This window comes from Perissodus microlepis, chromosome 22, assembly GCF_051167445.1.
Source record: "Perissodus microlepis isolate ML-2025 ecotype Zambia chromosome 22, ASM5116744v1, whole genome shotgun sequence".
NCBI lineage: Eukaryota > Metazoa > Chordata > Actinopteri > Cichliformes > Cichlidae > Perissodus > Perissodus microlepis.
This window is the reverse complement of record NC_140481.1, coordinates 30,285,398-30,312,329: the sequence shown is the minus strand read 5'-3', so window position 1 is coordinate 30,312,329 and position 26,932 is coordinate 30,285,398. Positions and strand designations below refer to the sequence as shown.

The 26,932-nt window shown below is 39.3% G+C and overlaps 2 protein-coding genes across 2 annotated transcripts in view; one reads left to right on the top strand and one right to left on the bottom strand.

Moving 5' to 3' along the window:
* Positions 1-26,932, bottom strand: part of grin2da (glutamate receptor, ionotropic, N-methyl D-aspartate 2D, a) — a 260,349-nt gene that overhangs the window by 63,425 nt on the left and 169,992 nt on the right. The window contains exons 7-9 of the mRNA XM_084920174.1: positions 18,323-18,437; positions 5,338-5,543; positions 1,021-1,189 (exon numbers count right to left, since the gene is read on the bottom strand). Coding sequence (XP_084776300.1) covers positions 1,021-1,189; positions 5,338-5,543; positions 18,323-18,437 — 490 coding nt within the window. The remainder of the gene's footprint in view (positions 1-1,020; positions 1,190-5,337; positions 5,544-18,322; positions 18,438-26,932) is intronic.
* On the top strand, positions 22,650-25,030 carry LOC146363486 (E3 SUMO-protein ligase ZBED1-like). Its single transcript, XM_084920176.1, has 2 exons — positions 22,650-23,855; positions 24,063-25,030. The coding sequence occupies exons 1-2, from the start codon at positions 22,783-22,785 to the stop codon at positions 24,712-24,714; spliced, it is 1,725 nt and encodes a 574-aa protein (XP_084776302.1). The 5' UTR covers positions 22,650-22,782; the 3' UTR covers positions 24,715-25,030.

Here is a 26,932-nt window from a genome sequence, read left to right as displayed (position 1 = left end):
AAAAAGAATTTCACAGAAGCCCTCGAATCAAACCCCTTTTTGTAAACACAACAAAAGAAAGAAAAACGGAGTAGGAAAAATGATAGCAGCACTCTGTACTGGGAAAATGGAGAATTAAAAACATAACTACAATATCTTACTGAACACACAAAAAAGGGTCATGGTGTGTTTGTGAGCCAGGCTGCGAAATTTTAGAACACACTCCCAGAGGAAATGCTGTGTGCAAGCTGGATCTTTTTGCTACTGAGCACACATTTTTATAAACTTCCACTTTATCTCTCCCACATGCTGCTATTTGCATTCTGTCAGAGAGTGACAAGAGTTAGATACAAGTTATTTACTTGTGCGTTAAATACAAACATCCTTGAACAGAACGTAAATAGCTTTGCTAAGGAAAAGAACTGATGGCAAAAATGTAGTACAAATTTATACGTTTCTTTTTTCATGCAAGAGTTAAACAAAAGAAAATATTATGCTTTGTTTTAAACAAATAAGGGATCAAATTTATTCATTTCAACAAGGAGAAACCAAGCACACAGCTGTCACTCAGAAAACTAGGGTTCTTATGCTTATGAAACAAATTTAAAACTCCTGAATTATCACGATGAAGATTATTGACTCAGTATCATGCCTACTGTTACAGGTAGCAGTGTGGTCCTAACCTGAATAAGAGACTGGACAAATGAATGGATAAATGCATAGATGGGCCAGCCTATTCTAGTGTCTATCACTGTGTAATTTTAGTCAACACCCTGTAATCAGAAGCATGTCATCTATATGCTGGTTGAGTCAGTCCTCTGCTTAGACCATAAAAACCTCGGTGTCTCCTAAATGTAGAGATGTTTACAACAGCAGTGCCTGTTTCCTGTTGTCCTGCTAGGCTGGCTCCACCTTTTACACAGATGTCGAACCAACATTGTGAAAAGATCTCCTGCCGACTTAATGGCAGCGCAACATTGCCCACATCCCCCCCTGCTCCCACAAATAACAGGCAGCATACAAGAGGTTTCGAAGGCTTACCTCTCCTACCATGCCGTTCCACTCCCCATCAATGTTTTTCCCATGCCTCCCATTTGTCACCAGGTAAAGGTCATAGGTGAAGCCTACAATCTTGGCGAGGCGCTTTAGTACATCGATGCAGAACCCTTTACAGCAGTGCTTCATGGGTCTAACACCATCCACCACCAAACTGAGGAGATGATGAGAGAAAGGTGACATAGTTAAAACACTCTCTTAAAAACATGTTGTAAGATTGTTTTTCAGGTCACTTTGATCGAAACAAGGTTCTTTTCTGTTAAAGAAATTGAAAATGAAAGAAGTGAGGTTCTTGGGGAGTGAGAAAATGAGCATATGTTCTCCCCCTGAGGTGCTCATAACGGAGGAAGAACTAAAAGCTGAGGAAGGCGAGGAAGGTATGAATTATTATCGAGGGACTGTGAGTGGATCGATACTGACAGTTTGGCTGTTGTGTATGGGGAAGCAACGCTCGACAGGTCAGACAGTTCAGGAGGAAAAGGTGTTGCATTATTAAAATGGAAATAAACTCATTTTTTTGCACTTATTTCCAATTTAAAGACACAAATTTCCTGCAAAGACCTTCAAATGTCTCCCTTCTCCCTTGCTTCATACAGCAAACACTTTACCAAAGCACCATGCACATCTATATGGACATATGGGAATCCAAGTACATTTAGATGACTATCAGTCAAGTGCCTTCTGTGCCCTCCATCAGCTCTTTACAGCTCGTGGCCATTTGATGGTCCTTCAGTCACTTAGCTATGGCCCCCTCTTGGCTCTGTTCTCTAACAATGCAGAATGTGCATTTGTCTTAACTGACAAAAGAAGGTCAAACCCACAAGATCGAAATATTTAACTCCTCTTTACGTTTGTATAGATTATAAAATTATCATTACAGAAACTGTTAAAATACGTTTGAATGGAATGATCATGTGAAATCTAAATGGTTTTGTTTGTTTATTTTTTTAGAAAGTCAGTATTTGGTATGATTGTCTTTACTCTTCAACACTTCCTGAGCTCTTTTAGGCAAACTTTCACATAATTGCTTTCTTCAGGAATTGTTCTTCAGGCTTCTTGAAGGACATTTAAAGCTCTTCTTTGGACACTGCTAATGTCTGTCCTGTTATCTGTCAAAATGACCCTACATTGCTTCAATAACGTTGCGATCCAGGCTCTAGGGCAGGGATGTCCACCTCCAGGCCTCAAGGGCCGGTGTCCTGCAGGTTTTAGATATCACCCTGGGTCAACACACCTGAATCAAATGATTAGTTCATTACAGGCCTCTGGAGAACTTCAAGACATGTTGAGGAGGTAATTTAGCCATTTAAATCAGCTGTGTTGGATAAAGGACACATCTAAAACCTGCAGGACACCGGCCCTTGAGGCCTGGAGGTGGACATCCCTGCTCTAGGGAGACCATTCAATGGCTCATAGTGTCCCACTGTGTGTTTTTCTATACAGGTATGTGTTTGATGCACTGGCAGTCATTTTGGCATCATCGTCATACTGAAAAATCAAGCTGTGGCCAATCAGATGCCTTCCAGATGGCCCTGCATGGCGGATCAAAATCTGCTGGCACTTTTCTGCATTTATAACTCCATCAATTTTTACAAGATCCCCAAAACCACTGACTGAAATGTAGCTCCAAACTATAATTGAGCCTCCGTGTGTTTTGATCTTGGCTGTAGACACTCAGAGTTGTATCTCTCTCCTAACTTCCTCCAAAACAAACTGACAATTTGAACTGAAACTTTTTTTGTCAGTAATTTTGTGTCAGCATTCCTCACCCTTGCTTATGAATGGCTTCTTGACAGTCACCCTTCCATTTCTGATTAGGCTACTATGTGAATCATGTCGAGATGCATTTCTTAGGTCCTGTCTCAGATCTTTGTTGAATCTTTCTTCCCTATTTCTTAAACACATGACATTCAGGCACTGTTCATCTGCTGTATATTTTCTGTGCTCTGTGATTCATTGGTCAGTGTTCCTCTGGTCAAGTACGATGACTGAATATCTACAGTTCTGTTGCTCAAGATCCTTTTACAGTATGATTGATCATTTTTTGTGCATGTTTTTCAAGGCATTTTACAGGAGTGATGTGACACTGAAAAAGGACAAGCAACGTGTTGAGAAAAATACAGTTGCATTTTAGTGCCTGCTTGTGCTCAGGTATTTTTTTGTGACCGTGACCTTGGTGGTGATCACAGGAGAAAATAAAAGGAAAAAAAACTTCGCAAACACAGTGCAGCAGATCAAGGGAGCTGTGACAGGTGAAGAAAAACGATAGTAAATCAGCCAAACAGAAAATGCTTATATGTGTAATTAAAAAAAGAAAAATGAGAGTAAGAAGCAAGTATAGAAATGTATATAATGGAAAGTAATAAAAAGAAGTGGGTTGATTAGTAAAGGAGCAAACTTGACTCTCAGCCAAAATAATTGATGGAGGATGAACTTGTTATCTCTCTGTTGGCCAGGTCATATACTGGCAGGAAGGAAGCTTATCTGGGATAGACAAGGGGTGCAGAACACACACACACACACACACACACAGTTAGAGACATGCCCGATTTCTGCAAGACAAGAAAAGATTAACCTGCCTTTACTTTGCTTCTTCCATTATGCTTCTATTAAAGAGCTGTAAGAAATCCATGTTTCTTTCAACACGCTTTAATCTGATGTCAACTAACTTCATACATATACACACACAGATAGAGAGACAGAGACACAAATGTATTTTCTCAAATTCAGCCAAAATAATTCAGCTGTTTTTTATTCTTTACTCTACTGGTCGCAGAAGGTAAGCCTTTCTTTAAACCTTTTTCTGTATGTACACTCCACCTGGAAATGATAACGATTTACTGTCCTGTTCTTTGATGTGTGGCCAGACAGCTCAATTTTACAATGGATTAAGGCAGAGGTCCTTGTGGTTTCAGGGTGGTCTTTATCTAACAACTTTTTGAAACTTCTTTCCCACTCTCTACTACAGTTTACCAGCTGATAAGAGCTCAGAGAAAATAACACTAGAAGAAAACACATATTATGTACTGAAGCACCTCTTGTTGTAACAATCTTGATGTATTTGCTGATAGAAAATTGGGGTATCTAGTCTTCTGTTTCTCTCAGCGTATGGCCAAACAACAGGTCATCTTGCCTTGCCACCTATTTCAAATTGTTACAAAAACATATTGCAACTCTATTTCTATTTGTTTTCACAGCAGTTACTTTGTTTTTCATATTTTTGCGTATACCTATGGTGGTTCTTGGAGGTCAAACAAGAACAAGAGCCAGCAAATGGGAAAAATACATCAAAAGCTAAAAATAAATAAATAAACGGATAAACAAAAGGACTCAGTAAACACAACAGAAGTGAGTTTGAGGAGAAAAAATAATAAGGGGAAAAAACTAATTGCAAACATATATCATCAGTATTATTGGAATTATGCAATAAGAACAGAATTTTCTTGCATTTTTTTCTCGCTCACAACACCAACAAACCTCCTTATTCTTTGAAGTGCAATCTGTTGCATGTTTCAGTTTCTGTCACTTCTTCAACTGTTTTGTGATGCCGTTGTCTTTTTAACTTCTATTTTTTGTATGCTTTTGCAATATTTTCCCATTTGCTGATGTTGTTGTAAGTTGCAGTGCACCTGACGTCTCAGGGCCACCGTACATCCCATATATGATCTCTCTCCGTGAGCCAAACCAAAGGTTTCACCCCTGCAGTGATGAAGACAGTGTGGCACTTTGAGTAGCGTAGTGTAGACGTGCACATTTTCAGGCTAAAGATGGATTTGTGGATGCTATGAATAACCATTTAATTTGTGGAGTGTTTAGAAGTGTTTTGTTGTGTTTATTGTTTAGAAGATTGCTTTTCTGTACATAAATCATATGAACTAAAATACCATCTCAACCAGTTTTTATACATGCATGAAAACCCGAACATTTTGACATTACCAGCTAGAGCAGCGTATGAGAATGTAAATGACAGATTGTACATTAAATGGTGTTTAACTGAGCAATTATGCATGTCTTGTTCATACCCATGAGAGAACAGCACATTACATTTTTTAACAAAATCACAGTGATCTGATGTTTCCTCATTCCTAGCTACCAGTAGGAAAACTGAGCCCAGAGCCGAATATATTCCCTCTACTTGTGAGGAACGGCAATTCCAAATGTTTTCCTGATCTCATGTGGAGTTGATGTGTGGAAACAGCTAGACACTTGAATAATTGAATATTTTTTTGCAATGCAATGAATGGATTATTTGATGTTTTCACTTCTCTGTTCGTCCATCCAGGGGTGGTGGCTGTGAATTACCTGGAGTTAACGGGCATGCGGCAGGGTACAGAGTCCCGGATGCAGGAGCCAGTGCCTGGGTCAGCAGGTTCCACTATGACAAAGGGCCTCTCCTCCAATGTGACCACTCGAAGATGTTGGGAGTCATCCAGGGGCTTCAAGAAAGAGCCATAGCGAGACCAGGGGTGATACCGTAGTCGCAGGTGTCCATTCTCCCACCAGCCAACCTGCAGAGCATTCAAACCCACAATCAGCTTATTTCAGGACATGTAGCTGCAAACATCTGGTCACTTCTATATTTGTATGTTGGTTTAAAATATAGTGCAATATAATTAGAAAATGCTTAAGTTCCTTGTTCACGTCATCTCTAAGACTGAGACTTGGTGCCTGATGTTGAAAACTCATTTCAAGCAGCTGGTATCTGCAATCTCATTCTTTAAAGACACTGCTACAGCTAATGACACAAACTGAGAGTTCAAGCTTGGACTGATTGAGAAAAGCTTTGCCTTCCAGGTTTGCTCGTTCTTTGCCATAACAGTTGGTATAACACCAGCATTAGTGTTGACCCCACATCAAATGAGCCTCTTCATCTCGTGCTTTATTTTACCACAGTGCCTCTGGTAAACAAGAACCAATGTTAATCCCACTTTTCCACAGTTTTTCCTTCAAAAAACGATTGCCTTGTATATTCGCACATACATGGAAACTGAGCGTCAGCTGAAGGTTGAGGAGGCCGACAGAACATCATATTCAAAAAGCAGAGCTTCTCAAACCAGACGCCCTGCTTACACCGTTTACTTTCTCAGATCCCGTCTCTAAAGATTATTGTGTAGTTCAAATAGAGTTGGAAACACAGGTCATCTATGACAAAATGCAACCATTTCTGACTTTGTGTGAAGAATATTGAAATAGTTATACGTCTGCAATACTAACGCTTAGTTTCATTTTAAAGGGAAACTCTTGATTTGTCCCCAGGATGCCCATCCAGAGGTCAAATTCAATCACATTGTGGAAAAGTAAAATGACCAACAATTTCAAACCACTATAACGTTCCATTATTCCAACCCCAAGTATTTTGAAATATGGGATGTTTTTGTGTCCCAGTACTTTATTTGCACATGATTTCTCCTCTGTCTTTGTCTTTGGTGCATGTCATGTCATCTAATGACACAGTAAAGTCTGTTTTAAAAATCAGGGCATGTCCGATGTATTATATTTCCCTCCAGTCTTTGGATGCACAAAGTAGCTATTTAGAAGTAGTTTGTGCTTATCTGCCATTGTTCATGTTAGTTGAGTTGTTACTTGCAGTCAGTTGAATAGTGTTTGTATACATTTGTGCTGTCATTATGAACTGAATTTTATAACAGAGTTTGAAACTGTATTCGTGCTACTATCCTGTGTGCATCCATTGTAGGGCTGTGCGATATGACCAAAATCTCATATCCCGATATAAGAATTCTATCGTCCCGATAACGATATAAATCACAAAAATGTAACATTTTCTGTAAATTCTGTGACTCTCGGGCAGCTCGACTTGCGGGAAGTGTTTCCAGCTGCGCGTCATGTGGAGTCGAGTGTTTTAACTGTTTAAGCATGAAACTGTACATTTTTAGACATAAGTTGTAAAGGCCGCCGTTTTCTTTGTGAGTATTTATTACACGGCGTGCTGCGGGGAAAAGCCTGTTCTAACGTTTGAGTCTAAGGTTTATTTTTTAGCACCTGCCGGCTCTTTTTTAATTCTCATCCGTAAATAATCTGCTCTTTCACGCGATTCAGTTTATTTTGAAAAGTCTCAACAGGATCTTGAGCTTTATTGTGAAAGGTTTATGTGGAACATAAACAAGCGGACACGCGATGGTGTTATCGTCGTTGTTGCTAATGACAACGCATAAAAACAGGCGCTTGTCCGTCTGTAGTGTGGTTATATTAAATATAAGAGAAAGAGAGAACTTTAAGAAATGAATATAGCCACTACAGTGACCATCAGAACGATGAAAAAATATTGCCGTAAACAGTTTATTTTGCGACACCACGAAACAAACGATAGCGTAAAATGAAACGATAGACGTTTTTATATCGTCATCCGATATATATCGTTATATCGAACAGCCCTAATCCATTGAGTGTGTGAGCCCAGTGTCTATATTTTAAATGCAGCATTTCAAATAAAAAATAATATTTCAAATCAGATCATTTATAAACAAAGACAAAGTTAGTTCATTTTGTCAATAACAGGCCTTTTATCACAAACCAAAAATGTTATCTGTGTCTCTGATTTGAATTTCTGTACCCATTCCACAGAGAAACACTTGAAAAACCTGCACTTACACCATATCAGTAGTTGGTACATTGCTCCAGCCCTCATTGGGTCATCTTATATTATGTGCACTTATAACACCATCACATACAGTTGCCATTGTGACTATGCCCTGCTCAACTTCATCGCCTCCTCATCGCTGTTTGAGACACCTTTTTCATAACATAACACTTTGCAAAAATAATGATTTCTTCAGACAATGTCTACCAGTCACTGCACCCAAAATGCTTTGCAGGATCGATCATCATACAGAACATTGATTTTCTACCCTTCTCTTGTCAATAATTTGACAATAATCCCCACCACTTCTTACAAAGGCTTTTAAAATCAATATTTAGAATATTTGATTTTCTTTATATTTTTACTTCTGCTTACTCTCACACACACAAACACACACAGACACAGCTCATTGTAACACTGCGTGTCTTCTGTTTACTATAAAACAAACCACTGCTGCTGCAGCTGCGAAGGTAATACACATCACTATCTGAGCACCAGAGGACCCTTTTCATTCAAAGACCAAACACTCAAACGCTCAGTGATGAGAGTAGCAATTGCAAAGATTGTTTCAGGCCAACTCACTGTTACAACAGTCTGTTTTTACTAAGTAGCAAAGCACATTCAATTACAAGACTATAAATATTCTTAAAATAAGAGCTGCCTATGAGTTTACATCAATATGAGTAAATCTGGCAATGGATAAATGAGGTTTTAGTTCATTTGTGGAAGTTATTTTTGACTCTTTGGTCCTACTCATCAGTTTTATTATTGTTTATATTTTTGGTTAAATGGTCACTGTCCTGAATTCTGTTCCTTTTCCAAGTGATGTTTCTCAGCCATGTAAACTTCCAAACTTCTTAAAAAAAGTAATCTTCTAGCATTAGTTGAAACTCCTACTCCAATGTTTTAAAGAGGCAGATGTAGATGGATTCTTCACACAAAGACAGAAATCCTTCTAACAAAAACAGTAAGAATACATGCAACTTTTTTTCAACAGTGGCCTCATAAACCACTATTAAGTGATGTCTGGCTGTATTTTACTCTGCTGGTCTGTTATGTGTGCACAACAACTGCAAATTGTAGTAATCAAGCTCTCCAAGCAAAACCTCTCATAAAGCTGCAGAGACAATACGATTCTAAAAGCATTATAAATTATGGTGTCGACATCATGAAGCTTGAGTAAAGAGTGATTTAATTAAATATATTCTGATACACAGAGATCAAAACAAGACATCAAGATGGGAGCATTCAGTCTAAAGTCTGTGTCTATATCTGACTCAAACAGGAGTTTCTGTATTTTAAATTCTCATTAAATATAAAAAAGGCTTTTGGTAAGAACAGGTAAGTATTGATGAGCAGAGACGTGGAGACTTTGAAAAGTTCTGAGGCTGTGGCCTTGAGATTTTAAAGGGGAACAATGGCACAAAAAACCAGTGAACTCCAAAACTGTAGATTTGTTTTTAAAAAAAAAAAAACTTATATAAAATCATACCTACATTGCAGCTTTTTTAGTGATGCAATCTAATACATGCATCACCTGTGCTGACATTATCGATCACTGGTCAGTCTAACCAAAATGCTTTAAATGGTTTTCTTATTGTCGCCACACTTAGTCTGCATATTATTTTAACAATTTGCATTCGTTTTTAAAACCTAATTTGATTTTCCTATCCTCCATAGGTGGCTGGGAGTGTACACTGTGTACAAGTCCACTCTGAAAGCCTGGTCTCTCGTAAAGTACCTTCTGAATCACTGTAATCGATCCACATCTCTTATCAAGTCCACAGTGCACTTACATTGTGACCCTCTGTGTTGTGAGGTTGTAAAACTCTTATTACACTTTTAAACTCAACTGAAATTGGATTAGGACTTGTGTGGTTTAAGATTATAGCTCTCTTATCAGGTTGATTAAAAAGGTAGTCATCTTTCTTATTTTATTTGCTCATTGATCCTCTGTAAACTCCAATGTTTACGCTTCTCTCAAAGAACAAACAAATGCAATACGACTTGCTGTTGTGTTGCATCACATAACAGCCAACTTCATAAAATTTACAGAACAAGATTTTCAAATCCTCATGTGAAATAAGGCTTTGCTGACAGCTGAACATCAAAAATCAACAAGAATCCTTTCATTTCCAGCACATTTTGTATTGGAGTGCACATTCTTACAACAAATTAGACAACATTATAATCCATTCATCTAGTCACTGTCACAGTTCCCCATCACTTAAAACCAACAGAACTGTGTCATCTGCAAAAAGCAGAGAAAAGATCCTGAGAGGACTGAACTTTACACGCTTGGCTGCATCTAAAATTTGGCCCTTTTTTTTTTTTTTTTTTTTTTTTTTTTGCCTGTCCCGTTTGGCTCTTTTGCCATCAGAATTATTGTCTAAAGGCGAAGAAAGATGCCCAACGGATTTACTTTACCAAATTGACCATCCCAGCCTTGCCGTAATGGTCCATTTGATTCACCTTTTATTGTTTATTTTATTTTCACTTGCTGAATACGGGACAGACTTGACTGGGGGAAAGAAGGGGAGAAAGAAAGAGGGAAAGAGAAACAGCTGAGAAGAGGGACGGGGGAGAAGGGCAAAAAACAAAAACCAACAGAATGGGCAGAAAAAAAAAAAAAAATGCATCTATCGATCACCTGGATCACCTGTTGAGAAAGAAAAAAGAAAACAAGCAGAAGAGAACAAGAGTAATAGAATAAACAACATCACAATGATATATGGGAATATGACAGTAAATACTAAATATTAAACATTATTGTGCAGCACATAAGATCAACAGAACACAGTGTGCTTTGAGGTAGGAGCCAAAAAGGGTGTAGTTTGTGGGTGTGATCACCCGTGTGTACACCTGTGAGCATGGACGCGCTTGTTTTTTTAAAAGGTTCCTTCATGTAATGATCTGCTAGAGGGTGTGGGGAGCCACTGCCCCGTCCTCCAGGGCATGAAGCAGGTATGGAGGAGATCAATTTGGCCCTTAAAAAGTATGGACTAGAATCAGTAGCATCCCAGCAGAGTCCAACATCCAATGTGAACCAAGATCCCTGTTGATGTACACGGTGTCCAGCACATATGGCCTTAAATCACATGATATGATTATTGCGCTCACATTGACCAGCAGAAAAGTCCAGCAACAAATGATCTCCCTATGAGCATGGAGCATGTTCTGACATGGAGGAGAGAATTAACAGTCACGAATGAGTGACTACAAACAGCGCTTCCTGCTCCCACAGACTACCATTTCTTTTAAACTATGCAATCTAGAGATTAGTAATACCTGACACCCATTTCATATAACCAGTGTTGGGTAAGTTACTTTAAATTAGTAACTTAGTTACATTACTAGTTACTTCTATCAAAAGTAACTCAGTTACTTCAAGTTACTCGTTACTTTCAGAGTAACTAGTTACTAGGGAAAGTAACTTTGGTTTTACTCAGAATTCTCTTGTTAATGTGTTGCTTCCGTAACTGGATACCCAGCAAGATTGCCAGTCTTCTAGCTTGCTTACTTGCCACAGTGCACTGTGCCACCTACCAATAGAAAGGAAAAAATAATGTGCACATTTCCACGAGAGAAATCCCACACCTGATTCTATCCTAGCCTGCTTTTTACATCCAACACAAAAACTGCAGTCGTGGTGCTTTCGATTGTACTCAGAACTCGGAAATTCTGCCTTCTGAATAGGAAGATGTAGGTAACACCAGACTGCAGATGAGCTGCATACAGGGCTGGACTGGGACAAAAAAATCAGCCCGGGCATTTTGACTAGAGACCGGCCCACCATTATAGGAAAAATCATAAAGCCTTTGAATGAAAATAAACACTGTTGTGACAGTGATGTACACTGTTCTGATGGTATATATGTATCAATCTATCAATTGTTTGTTGTAAGACTCAGATAATTATTTTTTTAAAAGTGAGACATTTTAAATGAGAATAAGAAAGTATTTCCTTGTGCCCCCCTTTCCCTTTTAATGCCCTACATGGACCCCTGGCAACACTTTGCTAGACCCGCCCCTGCACAGTTACCAGCTGTCAGCTACTTAGAAAAGGATCCTTGTGTTATTTGTCTCTCAGAAACAGTTCATAACTTCTCTTCAACTCATTCATGTTAACTAAAAGGTAAACCTGTTTCTCCATCACAGCTCTGATGATTCAGTAAGGACATCTCCTGGTTTCATCTGCATGTTTCCCTCTCACCACATATCCAAACCGATATCATGACCAGCAGCTTTACAGCTGTGGCTCCAGCAAACATCAGCTGATACTAGAAATTAATATTAAATAAATTCTAACAACAGCTGATCAAGCTTAAACGTGCTGCTGTTGTTTACCGCGACATCTGCTGGTTTCCTCTTTCTGGCGCAAAGTGGGTGATAAATAAACAAGAGAGAAAAGCCAATCGGCTGATCATTGATCAGTTTCATGATTGAAGTAGAAACAGGAGAGGGAGGGTGAGAGGATGAGAGAAGAAGAGGCAGCTGTGCAGCGTAAACACAGAATAACTCCAGCTTTGTGTCTTTTTCATTGTAGCTGAAGTCCGGGACAAACTGTGTTCCTTTTCACCTCAATACGAAACGCGTAATATTTTCTCTGAATACGAGACGATTCCGTTTTTTACGGGACGGTTGGCAACTCTAATAATTAACCTTATGAACAAAATAAAGTTCAACATCAGTAACATAGCACCACCCAGCTGTATAGAAACTCCGTCATGCTAGCTAGCACGCAGTACGAAAAAGTCAGCATAACGAAAATAAACTCCATCTAAACTTGGTTCATATCTGACCCAGATGGACTGCAGGTTATAACTTCTTACCTGAAGTTCAGTTCACCTGACGCTCTCGGACCAGCGGCGGCTTCGGGTCTCTCCTCCTCCTGCGTCCCCTTTCTCTCATCCACCTGCTGGCTTCCACCACTTGCTAATGTTACTGAATCTGTGGAAGCTCCGCGATAGCCACCACACGAAGTAACGAATAATGAGCCTATCTAAATCCCAGTAACGAGTAACGCGTTCCCGGTTTTGGCATAATAACTAGTTACCGTGCTCGTTACCACAATAATAACGCAGTTACTGTAACGCGTTACTTAATAACGCGTTAGTCCCAACACTGCATATAACTGATATATCATTCTTGAGATTGTGAAGCAAAGCATCATTGTCATCATATGACCCCTCAACTTGAATGTAGGGAATACACCTCCCAAAATCTATGGGAAACTGGAGGAGTGTCTGAATCCTAATGATGGAAGCATAACTTTAATAACATGATTTGTGAAATATATTACGTCGATGTCTTAGCAGTAGTTTTACTGATAATGTTTGGATTGCATCATTTTAATACAGTAAATTGCCCGTTGTGAACCACCTGTATTTTTTATTTAAAGTCTTCTGCACGTTTCTGGTAAATTTCTGCAGTAATTTTAAGGCCAAAACCAACACTCCACAGGTAAGAGAGTGCAGACTATCATCGGCATCACAGCAGATTCAGTTCAAATGAGAAATGTTTTATTTTCTTATTTAGTGTTTGTTGTTCCGCTGCTGCACTTTACATCGAAAGTATTACCACCTCCTAATGATCATGAAACAAGAGCCTTCTACAGACAATACTACACCTTCATTTGTATGTTTGCAAAGTTAAAACCTAGCTTGAGAATATATTCTCCTTCAGGTACAAGAACTGAACTGAAAACGATTTAAAAAGCAGCCAACTTTAAAAGACCTTCATAAAGCCTGGCCTCTCTTATACAAAAAGCCAGAGAAATTAAGGGTCACACAAGACTTTTGCACAATGTTAAAGAAATTTTAACCTAACAGAAAGCATGTAAGCCATGCTTATAAGTCAAATAGAAGTCTGAACAAGTAACAATCCAGCAAACAACAAAATGAAAAATTAAGTTCTAACAGTCTCAGTTATAGCCTCCACATCTCGTTTGAGATCTATAAGGAAGCCTGTGTGCAACAATATCATTTTTTTTAATTTAAAATTTCTTTTATATTACAGTACTGTGCAAAAGTTTCAGGCAGGTGTGAAAAATGCTGTTAACAAAGAATGCTTTCAGAAATATAAATTATTGTTTATTGGCCCCAAATGTATTCTGCAGCAGGACAACGACCCCAAACATCAAGCCAAAGTCATTAAGAACTATCTTCAGCATAAAGAAGAACAAGAAGTAATGGAAGTGATGGTATGGCCCCCACAGAGTCCTGATCTCAACATCATCGAGTGTCTCTGGGATTACATGAAGAGACAGAAGGATGTGAGGAAGCCTACATCCACAGAAGACCTGTGGTTAGTTCTCCAAGATTTGGAACAACCTACCAGCCGAGTTCCTTCAAAACCTGCGTGCAAGTGTACCTAGAAGAACTGATGCTGTTTTGAAGGCAAAGGGTGGTCACAGCAAATATTGATTTGATTTACATTTGTCTTTTGTTCATCCACAGCATTTTGTTGACTGATAGAGGTAAAGACCCTACAATAATACTGTGAAAATCTTCTGTAGCTAACATTAGAAATTGTGTTTGTGTCCATGATGAATTTAAACACACTGTTCTTTTATCTCTAATCTCCATTGCATTTCTCATCCATAAGCTGATAAATGCTCTTTTTCACCCCTAAATGCCAAGTATAATATGTTTGACACCTAGTTAGCATTTCTTTAAATCTGCTGTTTGATGTGGTTGTGGCCTGGTAAACCAAAGATGATGAGCTAAATGCTGAAATGCTCAACACAGTTGGGGTAAACTTCTCTATTGGGGAATTTCTCTACAAAATAACCTGAGCATAAGATATAAAAGAGCAGCACAACATTCACCTTTGTGAGCAACGGTGCAACATAATCTCTTATCTTTCAGTTTTTCTGCTTGCTTTTTAATTCTATCTTCCCCAAGCGTATGGAAAACAAGTCAGAAGCCTATCTCCTCTGTCAATATTGCAGCCTTCATTCAGCAAAAATTCAATAAAGGAAAGGTGAGATGCTTCAGAAAAGGGCTGAAGATTGTACTATGATTCCCACTGATAGAGCAGTACTTCAGTTTGCTGCCTCTTAGCACCAGGCAGAACTATAAATCGGCGCTTTCGTGTAAGGTTAACTATTGCCAGAAGACTGAAGAAATACAGAAGAAATACAGAGCTCAAAAGCAAAGAGAGACGGGGTGAGAAAAAACATAACTAAAAAAACTGAGACGTTACAAAACAAGTGCCCGTTGTTCAGCAGTCACTAAGCATCGTCAATATTATCACTGATCTGAATCTTGATGTGAGGCTTGCTATCTGCTGCAAAACAATCACCACCACCCTCAAACCACACCAACATTCAGTATAACTTTTTTTTAAACCTCAGAGTCCAGCATTGCAGCATGCTGCAAGCATTGCAGTGCAGCATTGTCAAGTTAATATTTTTTATCAAGAATGTGGGCAAGTGAAGAGAGAGTCTTAGAGGCCCTCTCAGATCATATATTTGCCATGACACACAGAGAAGAAGTGAAGCTGGTGACAAAAGAATTGCCAAATTAGATTGTACAACTGAATCTGACATCAAACAGAGCAAAACATTTCATCTGTTCTCTCAAATACTTCCACAGTTTCTTACTGTCTCTTTGATATATTGTTCATATTTCATGGTTTAGTTCACTATAATCATATGCTGTATAATCAGCATAATACAATGAGGACCAAATCTTGCAATTGCAGTGTGGCCACCTCTATAAAAGCAGATGTTTTGGCTATTTGCTGATCTTTGCAGGCGTGTATGCCCCAGCAAATACACCCCTAAATCATATTGTACTACGCTCTGAGCAGCCTAAAAATGCTGGCAGCCAGTGCCAGCGGTGCCTCAGCCTCCTATAGTAGATGCACCTATGGTATGAATTTGAAGTTCTAGGTGATTTTCAGAAAAAGTTGACATCTGACCTCGACCTTGAAGTCAAGGTCACTGAGATTTAAAATTTTCTGAAATTTTCAGTCGATATCGTAAAGAATTTCAAAATTCTTGGTGACATCATTCTTCAGTTATTGCATTTACAAGACTTTGAGAAAACCTGACCTCTGACTTCGACCTTTAGGTCCTCAGGGTCACTGAAATTCGAACTTGTCCAAGATTTTTAGCAGATGCACCTATAATATATAGTTCAAACTCCTACATCATCTTTTTCTCGAGTTATTGCATTCACAATCTTGGACCTGGGTGACCGCATTGTGCTTTTAAGCCTGCAGGGTAAAAACAGTTACGATCCTAAATGTGAAAGTTCATGAAAGCAAGAAAAAACAAAACACTGAATAAGTGTGGCCTGGTTAGAAGGGTTCCCAGGAGTAAAGCGTCCAACTTCTAAAAAGAATGCCTTACAAAGTTGCATCTGCATAACCCACAGGAGTTCTGGAACAATGTCCCTTGGACAGACAAGATCAAAGAGGACATGTTTGGACAAAATGCACAGCGGCACATTTGCAGAAAACAAAATATAGCTCAAACACTTCATACTAATTGCCAAACGTGACGGTCGGGGGGATAATTTGGGCTTTTGCAGCCACAGGAACTGGGCACCTTGCTGTCACTGTCACAAACTCCTCTGTACATCAAAGTATTCTAGAGTCAATTGTGAGGCCATCTGTCTCACAAAAGCTTGGCCAAAAGTGGGTTATGCAAAAGGACAAAGATCCCAAGCACAACTCAAATCTACAACTGAATGGCAGAAAAGACAATAATTAGAGTTTTGAGTGACTCGACCAAAATTCACCCACTTAAATGTTACGGCAGGACTTTGAGAGAACTGTGTATAAATGGATGCCTGCAAACTTCAATAAACTGAAGCAACATGAGAAACAGAAGTGTTGCTGTGAGAGACATTAACATAAAAAATCATGTGATTGAAATTTCCTTTGAAATTTACAGTATTGGCAGATTTGTTCAAAACAATATTTCCTTACTGTTAAAAATAATTTGCAAAAATACTTGATTCTAATATTATTTTAGTTTGCATACTATAATTTGCTGTAAAAAATATCAGTACTTCTTGTTCCTCAAAGACATATGTATTTGCAGTATTTTGTGTTATCTTCTTTTTAAATGCTCCTTAAATCATTTTAAATGGATCTTTTGTCCAGATTCTTACATGAATACTCCTTAAATGCTGTATAGTGCTGAACTTTTAGGTCAGTGTCGAGCGACTGTAGACAGGTAACACACTACAGCAATGAGGGACTTACTGTGATGCTATGCAGTTAACCCTTTAAGACCTACCATAGAACCGAGTCCGCCAGAGCTTATATTATATTTTTACATGCTGTGGAGCCATTTTTGGGAGCATTTCAAGTTGCTATACATCAATACAACCATTATAGCCCAAATTTTAATAATATGTCTGCATTAAGTGCATAGTAATTACATAAATTGCAAAAAAGTGCAATAAACTACAAAAAAATTGAAAATCGTTTTTGTTTTTTTAACATATATTTCTAGTTAGAGAAATTTAAGAGGCTTATCCCTCAAAACTGTAAATACAAAAAAGTTGCACAAAATAGTTTCCCACCACAGGAAATTTATTTTAAGTGTCTTCATAGTTTTATTTTTGAAATACACCAATTTTTATATATTGCAGGAAAAACGAAAATAAATATTATAGTACAAATTTGCAAAAAAGCAGCATATGCATCAAAATAAACTATTTCCAGCAGTGCAATATGAGTCCTAAGCATCCCAGAAACGACACAGAAAGTCATAAAGTCAAAGATAACTTTTATAAACACCAGTATAGGCTCATGAGGCCCTGATGGTAAAAAACTACATTTCCGCGAAAATGACGTCACTTCCGGTTTCGGGCAGGTTATGGCGGACATGCGAAAGTTCGCGCTGACGTCTATTCCAACCTAGGAAGTGTTATTAACAGCTGATCGGATCGGCAAAGCGTGTCTCTGGAATATTATTATTATTTTATGCAGTTTTTGCAAAGCTATATGTGGAAGGAAACTGTGACCTAGGACAAGCTGATGGCATAAGATGTAAGTACAACTCCTCCGGTTTCATATGCAAAAAAAAATTATTGCGCTAGCTTACGTGGTTGCAGAGCTACCGGGATTTAAAAATAGTTACCCAAAACAGAGCGTGCCCGCTCCGACCGGTTTTAAAGGGTTAAAACAATGTGCTTGTGTGTGTGTGCGTTTATGTTTTTCTTTAAAATGTTGATTTTTTTTTCTTTCAGGTTTTCATTCTCAAAATTAGGGAGACCTTGAGTCTGCTACTTGCCAGTAAACACATTGAGTCTTAAAAGGTCAGGAGCAAATGGAACACAGTGGGAAGAACAAAAAGGTTTACTTATTTCTTCAGGTCGAAGGAAAGCTTGAGGAATTTAAAGTACCCACAGAGGGAAGACCTTGGATTTAGTACTATTACTGTACAACTGCTCCTGATGGCAAAGATAGTGGACTGTGCATTAGCACCTACTAACAAGGCTGAAAAACACAGACAGGAGTAGAAGGATGGAAAGGAGGGGGCCTAGGGGACATCTAATATTGGAGAGAGGAGAGGAGGAAGAAGAGATGAGCTTCAGGCAGAGAGAGCATAAAAGGTGAAATTGAGCAGTGATGAGTTAGCATGTTTGATGGTGTGTGAAATTGTGGTTAGCCTATCTAGTTGCTACGTTTGGGTAATTAGTGCCAATTTACACAGATATGTACTGACCTCCTCCCAGCCTCTCCCGTTGGAATAGGAGATAACATCAAGCAGCGGGTTGGATAAATAGCCATCACTGTTGAAAGAGTAGTCCCGTCCACCTATGGATATATTGGTGAAGTACCTGCAACAGAGATTGGAGAGCAGATAAGTTCTTTTTTCTTTAATCTATATACCTCTAATATGAAATCAATCAATTTGAGTGGAATAGAAAATGGGAATGATGATATGTTTCTGCTGTTTTTATGGCATTAATTTGTTATTAATTTGTCTCATTTAATTTGCAACAAAGTCCTCTTTGTTTCCAGAAAAGTGTCTGTTTTGCCATCTTATTTTTCACTGACGAATTTCCATGATGTCTACTGAGTGCATCCATGAACCCTCAGCATTAAGCTCTGCTCACTTCTACTCTATTCTTATCCTTGTTATCCTGTGACTAATGCAAAAGTTCTAGGAAATCTGCAACACACAATTTTCAACCTTATTACTTCTTATAGAAATTAAAAATAGCAGAAACGTTGAGCAATTTCTGCTTCTTTTTATTAGAAAGAAATAGAGAAGCAAAAGGAAAAAGAATCAAGAATCAAGTAATCAGAGCTGTGAAGGTAGGGCTGAGACCTGCACTGCAGGGAACAAACATCAGGGATTCTGTGCTAAAGACAAAACACATTTCTAAGAGGAAATGACATTGTTGAGGTGCTGAGACCATGAAGTGAAGCAAAGACAAGATGAGGTGAGGCTAGGAGGGGGACGCGAGGTAAAGCGGTAAATTCGCTGTTTTGTAATGAAACATCTACCCTAAAAGCACCTGGAAAAGAGCACATCAAAGCATCCTAATGAAGCCTGCATGTTCCCAAAAACAAGCAACCTCACTGAAAGAAAGCCTTAACAACTCAAGTAACCCTTAATCAACAGTAATCAGTCATGGAAACACAAAAAATACACTGCAGAAACAAGATGAAAAAGTGATATACCGTAGTAACTAAACTGTTAGCAGCCCAACATCGGACTATACTGAAAAGAATCCAATTGAATTTGGTGAATTTGATTAATATGAATTCAGATGTTTGCAGGCCCATTGCCACAGGTGGATAAAATCAGTCTACTTTTGCAAACATTTATGAAAGATTCGGTTGTTCTAAAGAGCTCACTGAATTTCAGCATGGGACTGTAATAAGATACCAACAGTGCAAAGAGTGGTATTATTACAAAGTAGAAGCACTTTGAAACCACAGCCTCTCAGCCACAAAGTGTTGGACAACATCAAGTTAAAGAGTGAGGTTGCTGAGTGCTGAGGGGGCAACGACATGTTGACTCAGTATCTGCAGAGCTCTAAAGCACCTCTGGTGTTAACGCCAAAGGTGTTAACACCAGAGGGAGCTTCATGGCATGGGTTTCCAATGCAGCCACAGAACCTGGGCACCTTGCAGTCAATGCGTCAATCATGAAATTCTCTGTATACCAAAGTATTCTAAAGTTAAATGTCCGACAGCTAAAGCTTGGCTGAAACAAGTTTATGCAACAGAAGAACAATCCCGTGCACACCAGAATGGTTGACAAAGAAAGGAACCAAGGTAATGCAATTGTGCAAAGTCCAGACTTCAACCTGATTGAAATGTTGTGATGGGAACTTGCAAGTGACAGCAAACCTTGAACTGAAGCACCCTTGTTATGATGAGTGGATCAAAACTCTTCCACAGTGATTTAAAAAGACTGATAAAATCATCTAGAAAATGATTACTTCAAGTTATTGCTGATAAAGATGGTTCCGCAAGCGAGGGAATTATTGAGTGTACTACAGTTACAATGGCCATTGTCTTTGGACTGTGGGAGGAGCTGGAGGACCCAAAGAAAGCACATGAAAAACTCCAAACAGAAAGGCCCGAGCTGACAAGAATCCTTGAAACTTCTTGATGTGAAGTTAAAGTGGCAATACTGCATGACCTTGCAAGTAGGCTCTTGGTTGAAAACACTTCTAACTTCTCATGTTTTTGACATAGTCATCATTACCTTTATTTGACATGCAACTGCAACTCAAATGCACAATCTACTCAAAATATACTCCAGTCAGAAACTCTAAGATCAGAATAATTATTGAAGAGATACCTGTAAATAATAAAACAAGCATCAACCCACTTTTTTCAGCATCATTTCCAGTTATCGTAATAAACTGAATAATGCCAAATCTACTGCAAATTGTTTCACATTCTGAATATTCAGAAGGATTCATTTAATGGATATTAACTGGTTTATATATTTTTTTTAATGTCTCAAAAATGAGGCTAAAAGCCTGCTGTCATAACCTTTCCCATCCAGGCTCACAGTGCAGAACTGCTGTCAATACAAGAGCTCTCAGTCATTTTACTTATTTTTCTTTTTTAAATACAGCACAATGAACAGTAAAGGAGCACAAGTGAAATGAGATTTGGCTCCTTTATGAGCAACAAATGGTGGATTCAGTTGACTTTGTTCCCACTTCTCAAAGGGAAACTGGCAGGTTTATAGCCACTGCTTTAAAATCAAAACTTTCTTTCAGAATGGTCATGCAATGTATGCACAAAAATGATAATTCACTTCACGGCTTATATGCAAGAGATTTGGGAAAAACTGAACTGCAACTTTAACTTGTCATAAGCAAAAAAACAGAAAATCATGAGGCTGGGTGAATTCATTTTCGGTTATATTAAAATAGATTTCTACCCTTTTATATAACCATAACAGCCATAAGCTGCCATTATATCAGAATACAGTTGTGTATATGATCATCTCAGCCTTCAGCCGAAACAGCGAGAACACCTTCGGCACATCAGCTACAGATGTAACCTCGTAGACCACACACCTCTGATGGCATTTCTACAAAAAGAAGGCACATGTGTATGTGCCTCTGAATTCATGAGTACACATTTCATGACTGGAAAGTGTTTGACTTTCCTGAAAATGGAAGGCTTCTAACCCGCTGCTGTGCCCACAAGCAGCTGATGTTGCCTGACATCTGGCAGGTCCCCGAGGTCGTCAGTATTTCTGTTTCACCTGCTTTTACACCTGAGAAAAAGTCTGCCTCGAGGCTCGCAGTGGCACGAGAAAGAAATGTCTCCATCCCTTCTGCCAGGTAAAGCTGGATTGCAGCTGCGTGTAGGCTACAATGTCACACCCCCCACCCTCACCTCCCTTTTTTTCCTTTTACTTCCACTATCCTTTTATCCTTTACTTTGCCTCTGCTTCTTACTTCCACCCTACCATCTCAAATTCTCTTGATTTCCCCCCCCCCACACACACAGACGGTACAGTACAGCGCAGAGATGCAGAGTACAGCAGTGACAGCAGCAAGAAAGTCTGAAAGAGCAGCAGGAGCTGGAGTAGGTTGAGAGAGAGCATGAGAAATAAAGATAAGGTGGAAGGGAAAAAAAGAACATCTTGGAAACTGTGACTAGGATAAAAGTAAGAGACGGGGAGAGAGACGGAGAGAAAGAAGAGTGCAACAGAAGAGGGAGACAGACGCAGACAGCGAGAGCGTACGCAATACAGAGAATAAGACAAAGAGGGCTGCGTGGCACAGAAACATGATTCACTGAAGTGCTTCACTGAAATGGGTACCAGCAAATAGGTCTGCTACCGGTATGAACCAGCAGCTGCTACAGGAAAAATCCAAAAGATGAGATTAAGAAGCTCTTTAACCTGCAATGTAAATTTAACAACCATTTCTCTCCCCAACAATGTCAAATCAAAGGAATAGTTAATAGCGTAACAGTTTTACTTTTCAAGGCAGAGATAAGATGCAACGAGTCACCTCTCAGTAAGTGCAAGGTTTCATCTCAATGGTTTATTCCGTTATACCCCTTACAAGATCGCTGTTGTATGTGTGACGTCTTCAATGGAAAGCTTTGGTTTTGTTTGTGTTTTCTGTCCTGTAGGTTCCACTTGTCAATCAGACGAGCCGCGAGTTCCTTTTCTATGAATGTTTGTGTACTGAGCTGCCAGCGCTCATGCTAACTGCCCAGATCTTCCTCTACATGTACCAAAGAAACATCTGCTAAAGCCTCAGGAAACACCTTTGTTAAAAAAACACAACATAACATAATTAAACATTTTTGTCACAGTTTTGTTTTTTTCACCTTCTGATGTCACTCCTCATACAAGTATTTGAAATTTAAAAGAAATCACTTGATTTATTCTTTATTATTATTATTATTATTATCATCATTTTCAATCAGGGTAGGTCACTGGTAACTGCTAACTTTACTTTGCACACTGTTAAGCATGAATATCCCAATACCCCCTTCTTCTTATCCTTATTATATTCTCATATTATCTTATATTCTTATATTATTATTATAGCTGTCGAAATTAACGCGTTAATTGCGATAATTAAATTTTGGAATTAATTACGTTAGAATATTTAACTATTTAGCGCAACACGCAGATAAGTCGCTCCCATAATTCCACTTGATTTGTTTACCGCGCCACTGAAAATGGAGAAGCAGGAACAGGATGGCCTTCTGGATGGGGAATTTAAATACAAGAAGAACATAGATGGGACAATAAACAAACGCGTTGTAATTTGCACTCACTGTAGTAAAGAGTTTCAATTTCACCGTTCAAATTCGACCTTAAAATACCACCTTAATGCCAAACACGCGTTTGTCGGGGCAGCAGCTTCACCCAGCCTGCGTCAGACCACTCTTAGTGAACGCAGGCCACTCGGTAAGTCTTCTTTGGACAAACTGACCGACAATATAGCCAAATGGATAGCAAAGGACTGTAGACCGCTAAGCATTGTGGAGGACAAGGGCTTTGCGGATGTTTTAAAGGTTGCATCTCAGGACGCGTCCTACAAGCCCCCAGCGAGAAGCACAATAACAATTCGAATCCACGAACTGTATGAAACGGAGAAAAAGAAAAAAGAAGAGGCTTTAGTTCACACAGAATGCGTGGCTCTGACAGGAGACCACTGGACATCATTGAGTAATGACAATTACCTGGGAGTTACTGCGCATTTAATCACTGAAGCCTGGGGTCTGACATCCTTTGCGCTGACTATAATGAAAACGGAAGAGCGGCACTTTGCGGAGGCTTGTGCAGAGCAGTTCCAGACTGTTGCTCGCAGGTGGAGAATTGAGGAGAAGGTGACAACAGTAGGCACGGACAGTGCGCGCAATATGATCGCCGCGGCTCGCATCATGCCATTCAATCACATGCCGTGTACCGCGCACATTCTACAGAGATGCATCACAGTGAGTCTCGCAGACAGTGGCTTTGTCACTGCGCTGGCCAAATGCCGCAAAATTGTTGGCCATTTTAAGCACAGCCCAGCAAACACAGCAGAGCTGAACGCAGAGCAGGTGTCACTGGGGCGCAAGCAGGAGCCGTTGGCCCAGGACGTGCGTACGCGCTGGAACTCCACGCTGGAGATGGTGAAGCGCTTGATCCGCAACCAAACTGCAGTAACCGCAACTCTGGATAAACAAAAGCATAAACTTGTCCTCCTGACGCCTCCAGAGTGGGACAAACTCCAGAGACTGGAGACACTTCTAGAGCCCTGCAGGTGAGCCTGTCATTGTGACCATAATTGTAGGTTTAGATTAAATGTATCAAACATACATCTTAAATCAGTTTTGTTATTATGAAAATGTCTTATTTAAAAAATAAATGAAATCAAATATTTTATTAATATTACCTAGTATTAAAAAGCTTTTTTTAATTTGCTGTCTTATCTGTGTGTGTGTGTGTGTGTGTGTGTATTCCACTGCAGATATGTGACTGAACTGCTGGGAGGAGAGGCCTACGTCTCCTGCTCTGTAGTTCTACCAGCCTTCTGCCACCTGCGCCGTGTCATGGAAGTAACTGATGAGGACCCTGCATATGTGGTGAGGTTTAAAGAGAAGTTTAAGGAAGACCTTGCTTCCCGCCAGGAACATACCAACTATGCATGGCTCCAGATCGCAACTGCACTGGACCCACGTTTTAAAGACCTACGCAGTGTGCCCAAGACTGACAGAGAAGCAGTGTGGACCACACTGGCAGGCATGCTGCATGAAGACTCTCCTAGAAGATCACACACTGCAGAAGAAGGTCCAGCCAAGAAGAGGCTGAGCCTGCTGCAGATGGACTCTGACTCTGAGTCAGAGGAGGAGGTACAGCAGGACAGAGCCATTCAGCGCTACAGAGCAGAGCCCTGCACTGCCTTAGAGGACTGTCCCTTACAGTGGTGGGCAGCTCATGCAGGAGCCCACAGCCAGCTGGCCCGCCTTGCTCGCAGATACCTGGCCACTCCTGCCTCCACAGTGCCCTGTGAGAGGCTGTTCTCTGTAGCAGGGCACATTGTGAACAAGAAGAGGTCTGCTCTGCACTCAGAGAACGTGGACAAGTTGGTTTGTCTCAGCAACTGGCTGAAGGATGAGTAGACCAGAGGACCGTGTGTTTAGAGCTTGTTCTATGGTTGAATGTGATTTAAACAATACTTTTCACTGTTGTTCATATTTTTTTGCACTAATCTACCTTACCCAAAAGGATGATTGGAGATTTTTTCTATTTTGCCTGTTGAATTAGGCCTATGTTCTGTGAACTTGAAGATGTATATGGATAAAACAATGTGCTAGATTTAAACGGGTGGAAAACATTCAGTAAAAATCCCTCACAATTATTTGAAGCCCTGTTCTGCTTGTACTGCTTGTACTCACAATTAATAATAAATAAAACAAACAAGTGTGTTAAAAACCACTATCTGTCCCGATTTTTACACATATATACACATATACACATATATTTCGGGTTGCGATTAATCAATTTTTAGGCTGTGATTAATTCGCTTCCAGCACAACACCCAGCCTACGTCAGACCACGCTGAGTGAACGCAGGCCACTCAGCGTGGTCTTAGCATTAAATAACACTAACAAGTGTGTAAAAATCCGCTATCTGTCCGTATGTTTGCACACATTTTGGTCATATTTCGAGTTGCGATTAATCATGATTAATTAATTTTTAGGCTGTGATTAATCTGATTAAAAATTTTAATCATTTGACAGCCCTAATTATTATTATGGTTGTATAAATGTTGGGATAATTATCCAAAATTCATCATACAAATTGTAAAAAATTTGTATCATATCTCTAGCCATCTGATAAGATAAATTATGGATTTATATCTGTGGATTTGGTTTGATAGTGGTTAATGTTGGAAGTCTGATGGAATTTATATTTTGGTTCACCTTATTTATGCAGTTTTACACTTTATTCATATTTGCAAATTTCTGTTAAAAAAAGGGTGTAAACATCCATCTTATTTTCATAAGCTAGCTAGAGACACAGTGACCACCCAGTGACACAATTTTTGTCTGTCATGGAAGCTTCTGTAGGAGCAGTTCATTGCAGCTTGATCCATAAAAAACCTACACAGCTTTGTTAGTGTCTTCTACATGGTCTTTTTCACTGATGTAGTAGCCATTTCTTAATGTTTTGCCAACTTCCCTTTATCCACTAGGAGGTCTTTAGCTATTAAAAGTCATCACATATACATATTTTTTAGATTCAATATGTTTTAAAAGTGAATGAAAATAAATAAGTTTTAGTAAATATTATATTTACATCAGTAATGTTGACTGTGATAAAATTAACATGATTTCCTGAAAAAAAACCCACAAACAACTTGTGACCTTGTGACCAAGGAGGCAGAGTCACGTGAAGACAGAAAAGAAAAAAAAGAGAAAAAAAAAAGAATGATAGAGTGAAGCAGGAGCTTGACAGACTCTCAGCGGGATACCAGGCTCTATGTATTATACCTACACAACAGCCGAGCTCAGGTGGAGCCTGATGTAATCGATGAATTTACTACTGAGACATGTGACAGCTGTGCATCAAACAGTGGAGGAAGAAACGTTCCCAGTGGAATTAGTAGCTGTTTTATGAGCATCCTAGCTGGGAGGCAAGAGAAAAATAAATATCATGGGGCTACAGCTGAAAAGAAGAAATTAAAGAACAGAAAGACAGCGGAGGGAAAAAAAGCAAGACAGGGAAAGAAATAGACCCATCAATGTTGAAAAAGAAATAATTCAGGGATTCAGTGGAGGATAACACTCGGCTCACCCTGGTTAATCCACCTTTTCATTTGTAGCAATAAAGTTTACCCAGGCCTACATCTATTCCAGCTCACAGAGGGGCAGAGAAAAGCTCGCCTAAAGATTGTGGAAATCCTGGGCTAGACAGAAAGAAGCTCATCTTAGCGTCGATTTTCAGTAGGATGAATTGGATGTCAAGTATTTAGATCTGATTCAATACTGATGCTAACTTTAGAAATACTGTGCCATTAACACAGAAAGCATGTTGAGGTCAGAATCAATGTTTTCCCATTTTTCCCTTAACATTAACCAGAAGCTGAAAATTAACCAAAAAAATTGTTGTATACAGTGTATGTATTTATTTATTTATTTGGCCTCTGTACACCATAAACCACTGCCACCATGATAACGTCAGCCCCTCCCCTTTTCAGCTTTAATTCAAGGGATTACACCCCAAAATCCATTAACTATTTAACCTATTTTTAGAGGCTAAAAAATATTTTTTTAATACTGCCTGACATCTAGGACCCATGGACATTGCTAAATTCTGTGTTGCCTACCTTGAGAT

Excerpts from the sequence above, each read along its gene's own strand:
- LOC146363486 (XM_084920176.1), top strand. The coding sequence starts at position 22,783 with ATGGAGAAGCAGGAACAGGATGGCCTTCTGGATGGGGAATTTAAATAC. Across the intron at positions 23,856-24,062 it reads ACACTTCTAGAGCCCTGCAG|ATATGTGACTGAACTGCTGG; the intron begins GTGAGCCTGTCA and ends ATTCCACTGCAG.